The sequence below is a fragment of the Bos grunniens genome, chromosome 25 (assembly GCF_055505025.1).
Source record: "Bos grunniens cultivar Pamir isolate PY7600 chromosome 25, Bosgru_T2T1.0, whole genome shotgun sequence".
NCBI classification, from domain to species: Eukaryota; Metazoa; Chordata; class Mammalia; order Artiodactyla; family Bovidae; genus Bos; species Bos grunniens.
Window position 1 is genome coordinate 25,869,126 of NC_141189.1, and position 15,080 is coordinate 25,884,205.

General features: G+C 42.2%; 1 protein-coding gene across 9 annotated transcripts in view; it reads left to right on the forward strand.

The window, feature by feature from the left end:
- COQ7 (coenzyme Q7, hydroxylase) overlaps positions 1 to 15,080 on the forward strand; it is a 36,901-nt gene that overhangs the window by 547 nt on the left and 21,274 nt on the right. For 4 of the 9 annotated variants that reach the window (XR_015154667.1, XR_015154665.1, XR_015154666.1 and 1 more), the window contains exons 2-5: positions 6,437 to 6,615; positions 7,746 to 7,860; positions 8,699 to 8,838; positions 9,496 to 9,564. Coding sequence is in view for 6 of the 9 variants with exons in the window: in XM_086375554.1 (XP_086231680.1) it covers positions 6,437 to 6,615; positions 7,746 to 7,860; positions 8,699 to 8,838; positions 9,496 to 9,564 (503 nt within the window). In the remaining 3 variants the exon portion in view is untranslated. Of the gene's footprint in view, positions 1 to 6,436; positions 6,616 to 7,745; positions 7,861 to 8,698; positions 8,839 to 9,495; positions 9,565 to 12,881; positions 13,102 to 15,080 lie in introns of those variants that run through there. The other 5 variants (XM_086375557.1, XM_086375553.1, XM_086375556.1 and 2 more) reach the window with 3 other exon arrangements.

Sequence of the window (15,080 nt, forward strand, 5' to 3'; positions counted from 1 at the left end):
CAGAGTGGGTTTCCTCCCGTACGCCCGCCCCACTCCGGAGCCGGTTAGAAACGCAGATTCTCAGATCGCTTCTCTAACCTACCGGATCTTAACAAGACCTTGGAATGACTCGTGTGCATTTGCAAGTTAGAGAAGCACCGGAATGTTGGAAGGAGCATCGAATTGGAGTAGGGAGACTTGGGCTTAGATTCTGACTCGTCTTTTCCTCATTTATCTGAGCTGCCTCAGAAAATTGTGAGGTCATTTTCTCAAAGTTAAACCATGCGTGTACCACCTTCAGGATTTTTGCTTAATAACTGTACCATTGATATTTTACCACTGATATTACTAGAGTTTTTTTTTTTTTTTTTCCCTAGACCATATTCCTTTTTAAAATCAAAACACTGGAAACTAGATCCCTAGGTAAACGGAAAACCAATATTTCTTGTCCCAAGAAAAAAATCATAAAAGTACGCTGAAAACAAGTTATTGTATTAGATACTGTTGTCTACCAAGGTTTGAACTCAAGCCCATCTTTTTTCTCGAAAGAAAGGAAAATTAACAAGTGTTAGGAAGATTTTAAGATATGTCAGCTGTAAACTGAGACAGTCTCCTTGATAAAATCAAAAGAGTTGGAAGAGAATCAGTTAAGTTGCTCAGTCGTGTGTGCGACTCTTTGCGACCCCATGGACTGCAGCACACCAGGCTTCCCCTGTCCATCACCAACTCCGGGAGATTGCTTAGACTCATGTCCATTGAGTCAGTGATGTTATCCAATCATCTCATCCTCTGTCGTCCCCTTCTGCCTTCAGTCTTTCCCAGCGTCAGGGTCCTTTCCAGTGAATCAGTTCTTCACATCATGTGGCCAAAGTATTGTGTAGTTTCAGCTTCAGCATCTGTCCTTCCAATGAATATTCACTACTGATCTCCTTTAGGATGGACTGGTTGGATCTCCTTGCAGTCCAAGGGACTCTCAAGAGTCTTCTCCAACACCACAGTTCAAAAGCATCAATTCCTCAGCGCTCAGCTTTCTTTATGGTCCAACTCTCACATCCATACATGACCACTGGAAGAACCATACCTTGGACTAGACGGACCTTTGTTGGCAGGGTAACTTCTCTGCTTTTTAATATGCTGTCTAGGTTGGTCATAGCTTTCCTTCCAAGGAGCAAGTGTCTTTTAATTTCATGGCTGCAGTCACCATCTGCAGTGATTTTGGAGCCCATGAAAATAAAGTCTTTCAGTGTTTCCATTGTTTCCACATCTGTTTGCCATGAAGTGATGGGACCAGAAACCATGATCTTAGTTTTCTGAATGTTGAGTTTTAAGCCAGCTTTTTCACTCTTCTCTTTCACTTTCATCAAGAGGCTCTTTAGTTCTTTGCTTTCTGCCATAAGGGTGGTGTCGTCTGTGTATCTGAGTTTATTGATATTTCTCCTGGCAATCTTGATTCCAGCTTGTGCTTCATCCATCCTGGCATTTCACATAATGTACTCTGCATTTAAGTTAAATGAGCAGAGTGACAATATACAGCCTTGACATACGTCTTTCCCAATTTGGAACCAGTCTGTTATTCCATGTCCAGTTGTAACCGTTGCTTCTTGACCTGCATATAGGTTTCTATATGTGTATGGAAGAGAATCATAGCAACTTAAGATCTTTTCACATACAAATTGAAATCTCATAGGTGTCATCACTGGTATATGTTTCACATTTTAGGAAATCACAAATAGAAAATGATGCACTTGAGAGCTTTTAGCACTGGGCCTCAATTTTATTATTTCTCAGTTTTAAAGTGTGTGACAATGCAGGCACAACTCAGGATTGTTGAAGATGAATTTTAATGCTCCTTCATTCTTTTTCACTTGTAGTTACTTGTGTCCTGTATCTTTTTATCTTTATGATAACTCAGTAAGACAGATATTATTATTGTGTTTCCCCAAAAAAGAAAATAACCAGATTGTTCCCAATTTTATATGTAAGAAATGGCAATTCGGAATTGTCAAAAGTCTGTGTTAGAGACAAGATAGGTATTTTCTGATTCTAGTTCTGTGCCCTGTCTATGGTCCATCTCATACTTTTTTTTTCCCATTATAATTTATTACTAGATATTGAATATAGTTTCCTGTGCTATATAGTAGGACCTTGTTTATCTATTCTTTTTGGTGTGGACCATTTTTTACATCTTTATTGAATTTGTTGCAATATTGTTTCTGTCTTATGTTTTGGTTTTTGGCGGAAGGAATGTGAGATCTTAAATCCCTGACCAGAGTTCAAACCCACACCCCTGCACTGGAAGGCAGAGTTTTAACCACTGGCCCACCAGGGAAGGCCCTTATCTATTTTATAGAGAGTAGCTTGTATCTGTTAATTCCAGATTCCTAATTTATCCTTCCCCCACCCCATCTCCCCTTTGGTAACCAAAAGTTTGTTTTCTACGTGAGTCTGTTTCTTAAATAAGTTCTTTTGTAAATTTCTTAGTTCTCATTTTAGATTCCACACATAAGTGGTATCACCTGGTATTTGTGTTTCTCTGCCTTCATTTAGTATGATAATCTCTAGATCCATGCATGTTGCTGCAAATGGCATTATTTCACTCTTTAGGAGTGAGCAGTGTTCCATTGTGTGTGTGTGTGTGTGTGTGTGAGTGTGTGTAGACAGACCACATCTTCTTTGTCCATTCATCTGTCAGTGGACGTTTAGTTTGCTTCCATCTCTTGCCTGTTGTGAATAGTCTGCTATGAGCATTGGGGTGCGTGTGTCTTTTCCAGTTATAGTTTTGTCCAGGTATATGCCCAGAAGTGGTATTACTGGATCATATGGCAACTGTTTTTAGTTTTTTGAGGAACCAGCATACTGTTCTCCATAGTGGCTCCACCAGTTTACATTCTTAACCAACAATGTACCAGGGTTCCCTTTTTTCCACACCCTCTCCAGCATTTGTTATTTGTAGACTTTTTATTGATGGCCATTCTGACTGACTGGTGTGAGGTAGTACCTCATTGTAGTTTTGATTTGCGTTTTTCTAATTAGCAGTGTTGAGCGTCTTTTCATGTGTCTATTGGCTATTTGTAGATCTTCTTCAGATAAATGTCTATTTAGATCTACCTGTTTTTTTTAGTGGGTTGTTTGGGTTTTTTTTGTGTGTGTGTGGTTTTTTTGAGTTGTATGAATTGTTGGTATAATTTGGAAATTAAGCCCTTGTTGGCTGCATTGTTTGCAAATATTTTCTGTCTGAAGGTTGTCTTTGCATTTTCCTTTGCTGTGCAAAAGCTTATAAGTTTGATTAGGTCCTATTTGTTTTTGCTTTCATTTCTATTGCCTTGGGAGACTGATCTAAGAAAACATTGGTACTGTTTATATCAGAGAATGTTTTGCCTATTTTCTCTTTTATGAGTTTTGTGGTGTCCTGTCTTATTTATTTATAACTTACATTTTGAGTTATTTTTGTGTATGCTATGAGAGCATGTTCTAACTTGATTTATATGTGGCTGTCCAGCTTTCCCAACACCACTTGCTGGAGAGACTGTTTTTTTCTCATTGTCTAGTCTTGCCTCCTTTATCAAAGATTAACTGGCTAGGTGTGTGGGTTTATTTCTGGGCTGTCTGTCTGTTCAGTTGATCCATTTGTCTCTTTTTGTGCCAGTGCCACATTTTTTGATTACTGTAGCTTTGGAGTATTGTCTGAAATCCGGGAGGATTATTCTTCCAGCTTTGTTCTTTTTTCTCAGACTTGCTTTGGCAATTCTCAGTCTTTATGGTTCCATACAAATTTCATGATTATTTTTTCTAGTTCTGTGAAAAATGTCATGGGTAATTTGATAGGGGTCACATTAAATCTGTAGATTACTTTGGATAGTATGGCCATTTAAAGGATATCTTTGCAATCTAAAAAGCATCCATCCAATACTTTTTAAAGCCACCTTGCAGAAGTTGTGACAAGATAGGGATGGCAAATATTACCATACCTCACCCTCCACATATACCTCAAAAAAGGCATTTATTAGGTGCCTGAATCTGGAAAAGTGTTGCAGTGTTAGGGAGAAGTCAAATATGTTTTTAATAGGAATTATAACTCTACCCATCAAAAATCAGCTGTGTGTTTGAACTCATGCACTTAACCCCTTGCTATTTCTCAGTAAATGATTTCTTAAAAATTAATATTGAGGAATTTCCCAATGGTTCAGTGGTTAGAACTTTGCACTTTCACTGGTGAGGGCCCAGTTCAATGGTTCAGTCCCTGGTCTGGGAATTAAGATCCCACAAGCCACTCAGCTTGGCCAAAAAAAAGAAAGGAGTATTGTGTTGTTTTAAAAGTTCTTTCTTATTAACACATTTTGTGGTGGGAGTAACAAAATGAGAGAACAAGGTTATTTTAAGAAGTCGAGTCATCTCATTATTTATTTATTCGTGGCTGCACTGGGTCTCTGTTGCTTTGCACAGGCTTCCTCTCACCGCAGCGCGGGGGCTGCTCTTCATCGCAGTTTGAGGGCTTCTCGCTGCAGTGGCTTCTCGTGCTGTGGACACAAGCTGTAGGCGGGTGGGCTTCAGTACTGTGACTTGTAGGCTCTAGAGCACAGGCTCAGTAGTTGTGATGCACAGGCTTAGTTGCCCTGTGGTGTGTGGGGTTTTCCAGAACCAGAGATCAAACCCATGTCCCCTGCATTGGCAGACGGATTCTTAACCACTGGACCGCCAGGGAAAGTCACATCTCATCATTTTTAATTTTAACTTTTGGACCACATCTGTCTACAAGGAGGCCAGGCCTTGGACTTGGAGGAAAAACTTGGGACAGGTTACCTTGACTTTGTCAAATGTCTCAAATTGTTCTCCACATGGAATGGTCATGGAGGGACTTCCCTGGCAGTCCTGCAGTTAAGACTCTGCACTTCCACTGCAGGGGGCGCAGGTTCGAAGCCTAGTAGGGGAACTAAGATCCTGCATGCAGCGTGGCCAAAACAAAGCAAAAGGCCGTGGACCACAGTGACCTGCTGTCTGATGACATAGATCTGAGTGGTACCTTACACCTGGCAGAACTTGGAATCCACCCAGTTAAGTCAGGCATGCTCAGTGAGATGGAGCAGGTTCTGTGGAAGAATGGCTCAAAGCTGGGACACCATGCTTCAGACCCCCATATCCACTGCTCCTTTGTCTAGAGTGAGGCATTTAAAATCCTCAGCCTGAAAAGTTCAAATGCACATCTCAGGTTTCATCAGGCCTACCCCATCACTTTGTGTCCAAAGCACTCAAGCCTTTTTTAATGGAAAAAAAAAAAAAGGCTATAGATGTATCAGAATGAAACTTTCTACACATTTTGTGGGTTTTCCTTAGCCTAAATGAAAGGTATCTATTAAACAGATGGTAGTCATAAGAGCCCTGAAACACATCTCAAGATGATATCAGTACAGTCAGAGTTCACATTACCAACTAAATGGTCTAAGTCTTTACTTCCATATCTGCAAAATGAGTTAACACCTTATACATCTAAACATGTTATAAAACTCTTCTCTTAGGGGAGAGAACTTTGGGAATGCTCTAATACAAGCCTCAGAGATTATAGTCAAGGTGTTAACTATTTGGAGATTTTTTTTAAAAGACAAAATCTAATCTATCCTGAAGAATTTACATTTTGAAAGCAGGAAGAGTTCAGTTGAATCAAGTACCAGAATGAGATGAAACGTAAGCGCTAGGCTAAATTCTCAAAGTCAGATGCTCACTGGCACAGATAACTTTTAATAAGAGAAATTAAATCTACAGTTCTTAACCTTGGCTGCAGAGAACATTTGTGCACAGAACTTTTTAAAAGCATCATCTCCCAGGGATCAACTGGGGAGAAGCATCCATGATTCTGAGAGCCCCCTAGGGGTTGTGTGCAGCCAGAGTTGGAAAAGAAGCAGGTGTATGAAGTGGGGAAACATGCCCATCCAGAGACAGCTGCCGTGTTCGCTGTCTGGTGAGAAGACACCGTCAGTATTTCTAGATGGACATACACTTCAACTGAAGCCAGGCTCCAAATCTTTATGTTAAATCTTCTATGTTTTAAATACTGGCAATTAATTTACTTTAAAAAAAAGAAAACTGCACACTGCTGTATTTAAAATGGATAACTCACAAGGACCTACTGTATAGCACATGGAATTCTGCTCAGTGTTATGTGGCAGCCTGGATGGAGGGGTGTTTGGGGGAGAATGGGTACGTGTGTATGCATGGCTTAGTCCCTTCCCTGTTCACCTGAAACTATCACATTTTTTGATAATTAGCTATACCCCAATACAAAATAAGAAGTTTAAAAAACAAAGCCACAAATTACTGCAGGTTAAACAGGGTCCACTTGTAGGCTTCCCCAACCTATGGGGAGCTTATTTGTGACCTTTGCTGTAAGATGCCTCTTTCTTCTACGAAAGGAATCATCTCAATTTTACCTGAGAGTAACGGAGAATAAACACTTGCATTGCAGCTTATGGAAGAAGAATCAGTGTCAGATTTTGCAGTTCGGGAATGACCTTAGACAATATCAATAGGGAAGCTGTGGATCGAATAATCCGGGTGGATCATGCAGGTGAATATGGAGCGAACCGCATCTATGCAGGGCAGATGGCCGTCCTGGGTCGGACAAGCATCGGGCCGGTCATTCAGGTGGGCACCTCTTGATCTCTCAGTGATGAATCACATCGGGTCATGCGTTGTCAAGGGAGGTACTGTTGTCCCCAAGAGAGGAAAAATTGGTTGTGGGGTGGGGGTGGAGGAGTAAAAAGCGTATTCTTCTTTTTTATAAACCACAGACAGACAAAAGCAGATTTATAGTACATAAACAAATACACATTCTAGCTGTAGTATTAAAATTTCGTGGCGGGGAGCAATAAAAAAGGACTAAGTCACTGCATCAACTCAAAACACCGGTTGTAAGACCTTGTGGTCCCACCCCTAGTGGAGCCCAGTGGGGATATTTGATATTTTATACTGAGGGGCAGATCGGACAGGCCTGGGCTTCATAGTCACACAAAGCGAAGTTCCCATTCCAGCTCTGTCCCACCTCCTACCTCTGTGAGCTTGAGGAAGTCCCATGACGTGTTCCGTGTCTGCAAAATGAGCTGACAAAACGTCATTCAGTTTTGGTGAAGAGTAAATGAGCTGGTGTAGAGCAGCGAATACCATGCCTGGCATGTAGTAGCCACTTAGCACAAGTTAAATGGCCTGCTCTGAGTACTTGGGCAAATTACCTAACCTCTCTGTGCCTCACTTCCTTCATCTGTATAGTGAGGATAATGATAGTTTGTCCTTCACAAAGCTATTTGACAGTACCTGGCTATGGGACATACTCTTACGTGTTAGCTCTTACGATCATTCTTCCTTTTTCCTTTGATGTAAATGATACATTTCTGGCTGTCTGAAAGGAAATCATATAAAGGGTAATATTCTGCCCTCCTAAATTTTGAAATGGGCTACGCATCTCATGTCTTTGGGGTGTGGCCCCTTGTCCTTGAATAGGCGCACTGTGGATCTGAGCAGCTTCTGCCAGCTCTGTGGTTCGGACTCTGCTTGTCTGGAATGGAGATAACGGACATTTCTCTTGGTTTGCTGTCTCTCTTCCCCGTAATCTGATGTTTAGGGCTTTTCCTTCGATGATTCAAGGGGACTGGGGGAAGTAGCAGTTCCCATCATTCTCCCCATTGTGCTTCCTTTACCCACATGAACACAGCATGTGGCTTCCTTATTACGTAGCAGGTGGTCTCTCTGAAATGTCTTTGTTTTTATGTTTCTTACAGAAAATGTGGGACCAAGAAAAGGACCACTTGAAAAAGTTCAATGAGCTGATGGTTGCATTCAGGGTGCGGCCTACCGTCCTCATGCCCTTTTGGAACGTGGTGGGGTTTGCACTGGGTACGTGTCTATCTCGGAGAGCCCGTGTGAGCTTAGGGATCTGGGATGGCTGAATCACTAAATAACCCCTCTACAATTCTTGCTGTGTCCCCTTACAACCTTTTCGTTTACTTAATATTTTTCTAAAGTTAAATTGATTTTTTTTTTGCTTAAATTTATTTAAGATAGAACCTTAAAATCAGTACTTTTATAAATAGAAGATACATTGAAAATAACTACAACAGAGAGGGAAAAGGCTAGAGTAATTTGACTGACCAGATGAAGTTCCCTGATGAAGGTTCTAAACTTGGGATCTGCTCACTCTTAAAAAGAGAGTCAGGGAACTCCCTGGCAGTTCAGTGGTTAGGACTCAGCGCTTTCATTGCTGAGGGCCCAGGTTCCAGCCCTGGTTGGGGAATGAAGATCCCACAAGCCCTGAGGCACAGCCAAAAGAAAAAAAAACACAAAAATAAAAAGGGAGAGTCAGTGATACAGAAGAACCCAAGAACCCCAGTGAAGACTCGCTCCTGCCATTATCAGAAGGTTAGAAAAAGCACTCAAAGAACATTCTTACAGGGTTTGACACTGTCATCTGGCACCGTGGTTTTCAAGGATGGCAGGTTGCTCCTGAGGACACTTGGCAACATCTAGAGACAGTTTTGGTTGTTGCAACTGGGGATGCTACTGGCACCTAGTGGGTAAAGGTCAGGGATCCCGCTAAGCATCCTACCACGTTCAGGACACTCCCCCACAACAAGGAATTGCCCAGCCCCAGGGTGCCAGGCGACAAACCCTGACCTGGTCTCCATCCCCAGTGGTGTCAACCCCATCCTTTACCTTCTGGATCTGACCATTCCAGGCGCCGGAACTGCCCTGCTTGGGAAGGAGGGCGCCATGGCCTGCACGGTGGCCGTGGAAGAGTCCATTGCACACCACTACAACAACCAGATCAGGACGCTGATGGAGAAGGAGCCTGAAAAATACGAGGAGCTTCTGCAGGTATCGGACCACGCTCTGGAAGGGACTGCCAGGGGGAAAGGGCAAATAACGCAGTTTGGTAAGAGGAACAAAATGGAATGTTAGGGACTAGCACTGCCTTAGAAACTTGGGGCAGCACCTCATTTGAAGGGCGTGCACACTGAAGCTATGGGCCCTGTCACGTGCTCGGGCGGAGCTGGGACTGAAACCCGCGTTTCCTGAGCCCACACCTGTATTCTCTCTGCTTCTGGGTCATTGTTGGATCCTGAGCGAAGGCCACAAGCACAGATCCTTCAGATTAAATAAACGAATGTACTCAGAATAATAAGTAAATATCCTCAGAAATTTTCTACAGAAAATAAGGGAACTGTTTAATTTTTTTTTTAAGTCTAAGTCAGTGGCCACCCACCTGTCTCTGTAAATAAGTTTTTCTGGAACACAGCTGCACTCATTTGTCTGTGTGTCCATGGCTGTTGTCCCCTCTAGGGTGGCAGAGTTGAGTCATTGTGACAGGGACCTTATAGCCCGAGAAACCTGAAGTACTGCCTCTGGGCCTTTGCAGGAAAAGTCTGCCTACCCGTGTCTTAGACGGCAACATGAGGCTTTGGCCACCAGAGTAAGTTTGAACAGTGGGGAGTTGGAAGGCTGACTTGTTTCAGTTTCTTTTTATTTAACCAGGTGATCAAGAAATTTCGGGATGAAGAACTTGAGCACCATGACATAGGCCTCGAACATGACGCAGAACTGGTAGGGACCCATCTTTACTGTTTGCTTGTAGTGGTACTTTATTTGGAAGGTTGAGGCACAGGAACATTTCTGTTTCCAGAAAGTTATAAAACCACCGTCAGAGAAAGAGAACCCATATCGGTCAGTTCAGTTCAGTCGCTCAGTTGTGCCCACTCTTTGCGACCCCATGGACTGCAGCACGCCAGCCTCCCTGTCCATCACCAGCTCCCGGAGCATGCTCAGCTCAGGTCCATTGATGTCCAGGCCGTGATGGCATCCAGTCATCTCACCCTCTGTCGTCCACTTCTCCTCTCACCTTCAATCATCATCAAGCATCAGGGTCTTTTCCAAAGAGTTATTCTTCACATCAGGTGGCCAAAGTATTGGAGTTTCAGCTTCAGCGTCAGTCCTTCCAATGAATATTCAGTACTGATTTCCTTTAGGATGGACTGGTTGCATCTCTTTGCAGTCCAAGGGACTCTCAAGAGTCTTCTCCAACACCACAGTTCAAAAGCATCAATTCTTCAATGCTCAGCTTTCTTTATAGTCCAACTCTCACATCCGTACATGACTACTGGAAAAACCATAGCTTTGACCAGATGGACCTTTGTTGGCAAAGTACTGTCTCTACTTTTAAATATGCTACTTAGGTTGGTCATAGCTTTTCTTCCAAGGAACAAGCATCTTTTAATTTCACGGCTGCACTGCCCATCTGCATTGATTTTGGAGCCCCCCAAAATAAACTCTGTCACTGTTTCCATTGTTTCCCCATCTATTTGCCATGACAGGATAGGACTGGGTGCCATGATGTTAGTTTTCTGAATCTTGAGTTTTAAGCCAGCTTTTTCACTGTCCTCTTTCACTTTCATCAAGAGGCTGTTTAGTTCTTCTTTGTTTTCTGCCATAAGGGTGGTGTCATCTGCATATCTGAGGTTATTGATATTTCTCCCAGCAATCTTGATTCCAGCTTGTGCTTCATTCAGCCTGGCGTTTCACATGATGTACTCTGTATATAAGTTAAATAAGCAGGGTAACAATATACAGCCTTGATGTACTTCTTTCCCAAACTGGAACCAGTCTGTGTTCTATGTCCGGTTCTAACTGTTGCTTCCTGACCTGCATACAGATTTCTTAGGAGGCAGGTCAGGTGGTCTGGTATTCCCATCTCTTGAAGAATTTTCCACAGTTTATTGTGATCTACACAGCCAAAGGCTTTGGCATAGTCAGTAAAGCAGAAATAGATGTTTTTCTGGAATTCTTTTGCTTTTTCGATGATCCAGCGGCTGTTGGCAATTTGATCTTTGGTTCCTCTGCCTTTTCTTAATCCAGCTTGAACATCTGGAAGTTCTCGGTTCATGTACTGTTGAAGCCTGGCTTGGTGAATTTTGAGCATCACTTTGCTAGTATGTGAGATAAATCCAATTGTGTGGTAGTTTGAGCATTCTTTGGTATTGTGTTTCTTTGAGATTGGAATGAAAACTAACCTTTTCCAGTCCTGTGGCCACTGCTGAGTTATCCAAATTTGCTGGCATGTTGAGTACAGCACTTTAAAAGCATCATCTTTTAGGATTTGAAATAGCTCAACTGGAATTCCATCACCTCCACTAACTTTGTTCATAGTGATGTATCCTAAGGCCCACTTGACTTCGCATTCCAGGGTGTCTGGATCTAGGTGAGTAATCACACCGTCGTGGTTATCTGGGTCATGAAGATCTTTTTTGTATAGTTCTGTGTATAGTTCTTCTTGCCACCTCTTCTTAATATCTTCTGCATCAGTTAGATCCATACCGTTTCTGTCCTTTATTGTGCCCATCTTTGCATGAAATATTCCCTTGGTATCTCTGATTTTCTTGAAGAGATCTCTAGTCTTTCCCATTCTATTGTTTTCCTTTATTTCTTTTCATTGATCACTGAGAAAGCCTTTCTTATCTCTCCTTGCTATTCTTTGGAATTCTGCATTCAGATGGGAATATCTTTCCTTTTCTCCTTTGCCTTTCACTTCTCTTCTTTTCTAAGCTATTTGTGAGGCATCCTCAGACAACTATTTTGCCTTTTTGCATTTCTTTTTCTTGGGGATGGTCTTGATCACTGCCTCCTGTACAATGTCACGAACCTCCGTCCATAGTTCTTCAGGCACTCTGTCTATCAGATCTAATCCCTTGAATCTGTTTGTCACTTCCACTGTGTAATCATAAGAGATTTGATTTAGGTCATACCTGAATGGTCTAGTAGTTTTCCCTGCTTTCTTCAATTTAAGTCTGAATTTGGCAATAAGGAGTTCATGATCTGACCCACAGTCAGCTCCCAGTCTTGTTTTTGCTGACTGTGTAGAGCTTCTCCATCTTTGGCTGCAAAGAATATAATCAGTCTGATTTCGGTATTGACCATCTGGTGATGTCCATGTGTAGAGTTGTCTCTTGTGTTGTTGGAAGAGAGTGTTTGCTATGACCAGTGTGTTCTCTTGGCAAAACTCTGTTAGCCTTTGCCCTGCTTCATTTTGTACTCCAAGGCCAAATTTGCCTGTTACTCTAGGTATCTCTTGACTTCCTACTTTTGCATTCCAATCCCCTGTGATGAAGAGGACATCTTTTTTTGGTGTTAGTTCTACAAAGTCTTGTAGGTCTTCATAGAACCATTCAACTTCAGATTCTTATGCATTAGTGATTGGGGCAAAGGCTTGGATTACTGCGATATTGAATGGTTTGCCTTGGAAATGAACAGAGATCATTCTGTCATTTTTGAGATTGCACCCAAGTACTACGTTTCAGACGCTTTTGTTGACTATGAGGGCTACTCCATTTCTTCTAAGGGATTCTTGCCCACAGTAATAGATATAATGGTCATCTGAGTTAAATTCGCCCATTCCGGTCCATTTTAGTTCACTGATTCCTAAATGCCATCTCCTGTTTGACTGCTTCCCATTTACCTTGATTCATGGACCTAGCTTTCCAGGTTCCTATGCAAGATTGTTCTTTACAGCATTCAACTTTAGTTCCATCACCAGTTGCATTCACAAGTGAGCATTAATAGAACTGCTTGACAGAAAGCAAGCAAAAGCCTTGCTCCCAGCTGGGAATCATTTCTTGCTTCCTTATCCTTTTCCCCAGCACATTCGCTGTTTCCGGTGAGAAGCTGGTTGGGTCAGATGTTTTGGCTGTAGCAAAGGCATTCTAATCTTTTGAAAAGTATTTTTTTTTCCCGCTGTTAAAATCATTTCTTAGATCTTATTATTTATCCAGAGAAGTCCCAACCCTGCCATGCTAGACTTGTGCCTTACAATGGAAAGTGAATATAGAACGGATTTCTTTGGTTTGCTTACTGTTGTTTTTTTTAAACAGGCTCCAGCGTATGTCGTTCTGAAGAGCGTTATCCAGGCAGGATGCAAAGTGGCGATATATTTATCAGAAAGACTTTAAAGTATGTCCACTTTTCCTTGTGTGTAAAGATAATAGTAATTTAACAGGTGACAGTGGCAGAGAAGGAAATGTACAGTTATTGTCCTGTGACTTTGTTAATAAATTATGAGAGGTTTTTTCGTTAATAAAATTCTCCAGTGTTGGTTGTTCTCTGTGCTGCTTTATGGCCATAAGGCTGACAGTTTACCAGGTGTGTTCAGATGACAGCAAATGAAGCTGGTTCTCATTTGGTCTATACATTTTTTTCTAAAGCAACAAGTATGAATCATTAAGAAAGATAACATATCTTTGAGAGAAAAAAAAATGAGTTCACCGGTATCACAAAGTAATTTAAAATAGTGATGTTTAAAATTGACAAAGCAAGACTGTCTAGCCCATCAGGTAAGCAGAAGACTGACATTCTTTTTATTGTGAAATGTGGTTTGAGAGCAGGTTACCCATTCTCCCATCAGAGAATATACTAAATTGTGGATTATTTGTGAAGTTGAATTATAATCATTTCCTTTAGGTCTGTTCCCTAAAGAATGGACCAAATGAACTATAATTCTCATACTTTGTTGAAATCCTTTATGATTTACAAATTTTAAAATAATTTGTGGAAAAAAAAAAAAACCTGGATTAGTGGTTCTCTTCTCTGGCTGCACATTAGGGTCCCTAAAGAGCCTTTTAGAATTTTTCGGATTGTGAACCAAAAATTCTGACTTAATTAGCGGGGAGCCCAGGATCACAATGGTTTCAAAAGCTCCCAGGTGATTCTAGGCTGAGTACTAGATTGTCCGCTTCTTGTGGTGAAGAATCACGTCCTTGGGTCTTTGCCTCCTGCCTAGCGCCCTGTGTTTAATCGCCGCCTTGCTTCAGGGCGTTCTGTTTTGAAGGACAGCAACACTGGGATAGTTTGGATTAGTCTTCTATGACCTCTCTTTTTTCCTAAACCGAACATGCATTTAATCTAATGTGAGCAAGTGAATCAGTCTTCTGGTTCCAGTTGCAATAAATTAAACATGGGAGAGAAGGGTTGAAGACAACTGAATTCTAAATTCTTGCACTAGGTTACAAACAGATGTCTGTTGAAAGGCCAAGTTTCTACTCAGTTGTTGCACATCTCCATTATCTTATAAATACGCATTTTATTTCCTGTAAAGACAATGAGTTTATTGAGGGCTAAACATCTTTTCTAGTTCCTAGTACACAGTAGGTGCCCATTAAAAGGGAGGGGAGGAAAGGAGATTAGAAAAGGAAGGGAGGGACAAAATGTACTTAAGTAGCTACCAAACTGCTAGGAAAACAGCCTCCGTGGGTGTTCTTCATCTCCTCTGGATCTCAGTGCCAGAGGCGCCCAGGGTACCATCCCTGGCCCTGTTCTGTCCATCATTTTCTTCTTGGTATCTCATCCTGCCTTGAGGCTGACTCCTTCACATTTATATCTCCAGCCTGGATTTCTCATTTTCAAATAGCTATCTGCCTACAAGATCCTCCACTTGGAAGTCAAGAAAGTCCCAAGTTCCACACACCCCAAGCTGAGCTCCCTGCCCTCCCACCCCTAGTCTTGCTTCCCCAGTGGCCTCCCCGTCACAGGGAATGGCAACTCCTTTCTGGTTCTCAGGCCAAAAACTCTACGGTCCCTTTTGACACCTGCCTCTGTTACACTCCCATCAACCAGGACATCCTTTGGGCTCTACCAGATCCTCTTCACTGTCTCAACGGCCGTCACTCAAGTCTCTCTCCCCCTTCCCCCCATCTCTCACCGAGGCTATTTTAGAAGCCTTTTAACTATTCTTCCTGCCTTACTCCTGCCCACAATCCCTTCTCAACCCAGCAGCCAGAGCGTACTTTGAACTGTCAGTCAGATCCCAGTACTATTGCTCAGCTCAGAACCTCACTGTGGCTTTTCCCAGTTATCACAGGTTAAAGGTCATGGTCCCCAAGATGGCTTATGAGACCTACATAATCTCGCCTCCGTGACAGCTTCCCTTTCCTCACTCTTCTAGTCACACTGGCTCCCTTCCTATTCCTTGAAATACTGAGGCATATTTTTGCCTTGTGGCCTTTGCAATGGCTATTCTTTTGGCCCGGAATCCTTTCCCCCAGATATCTCCATGGTCAAATCCCTCACCAACTCCT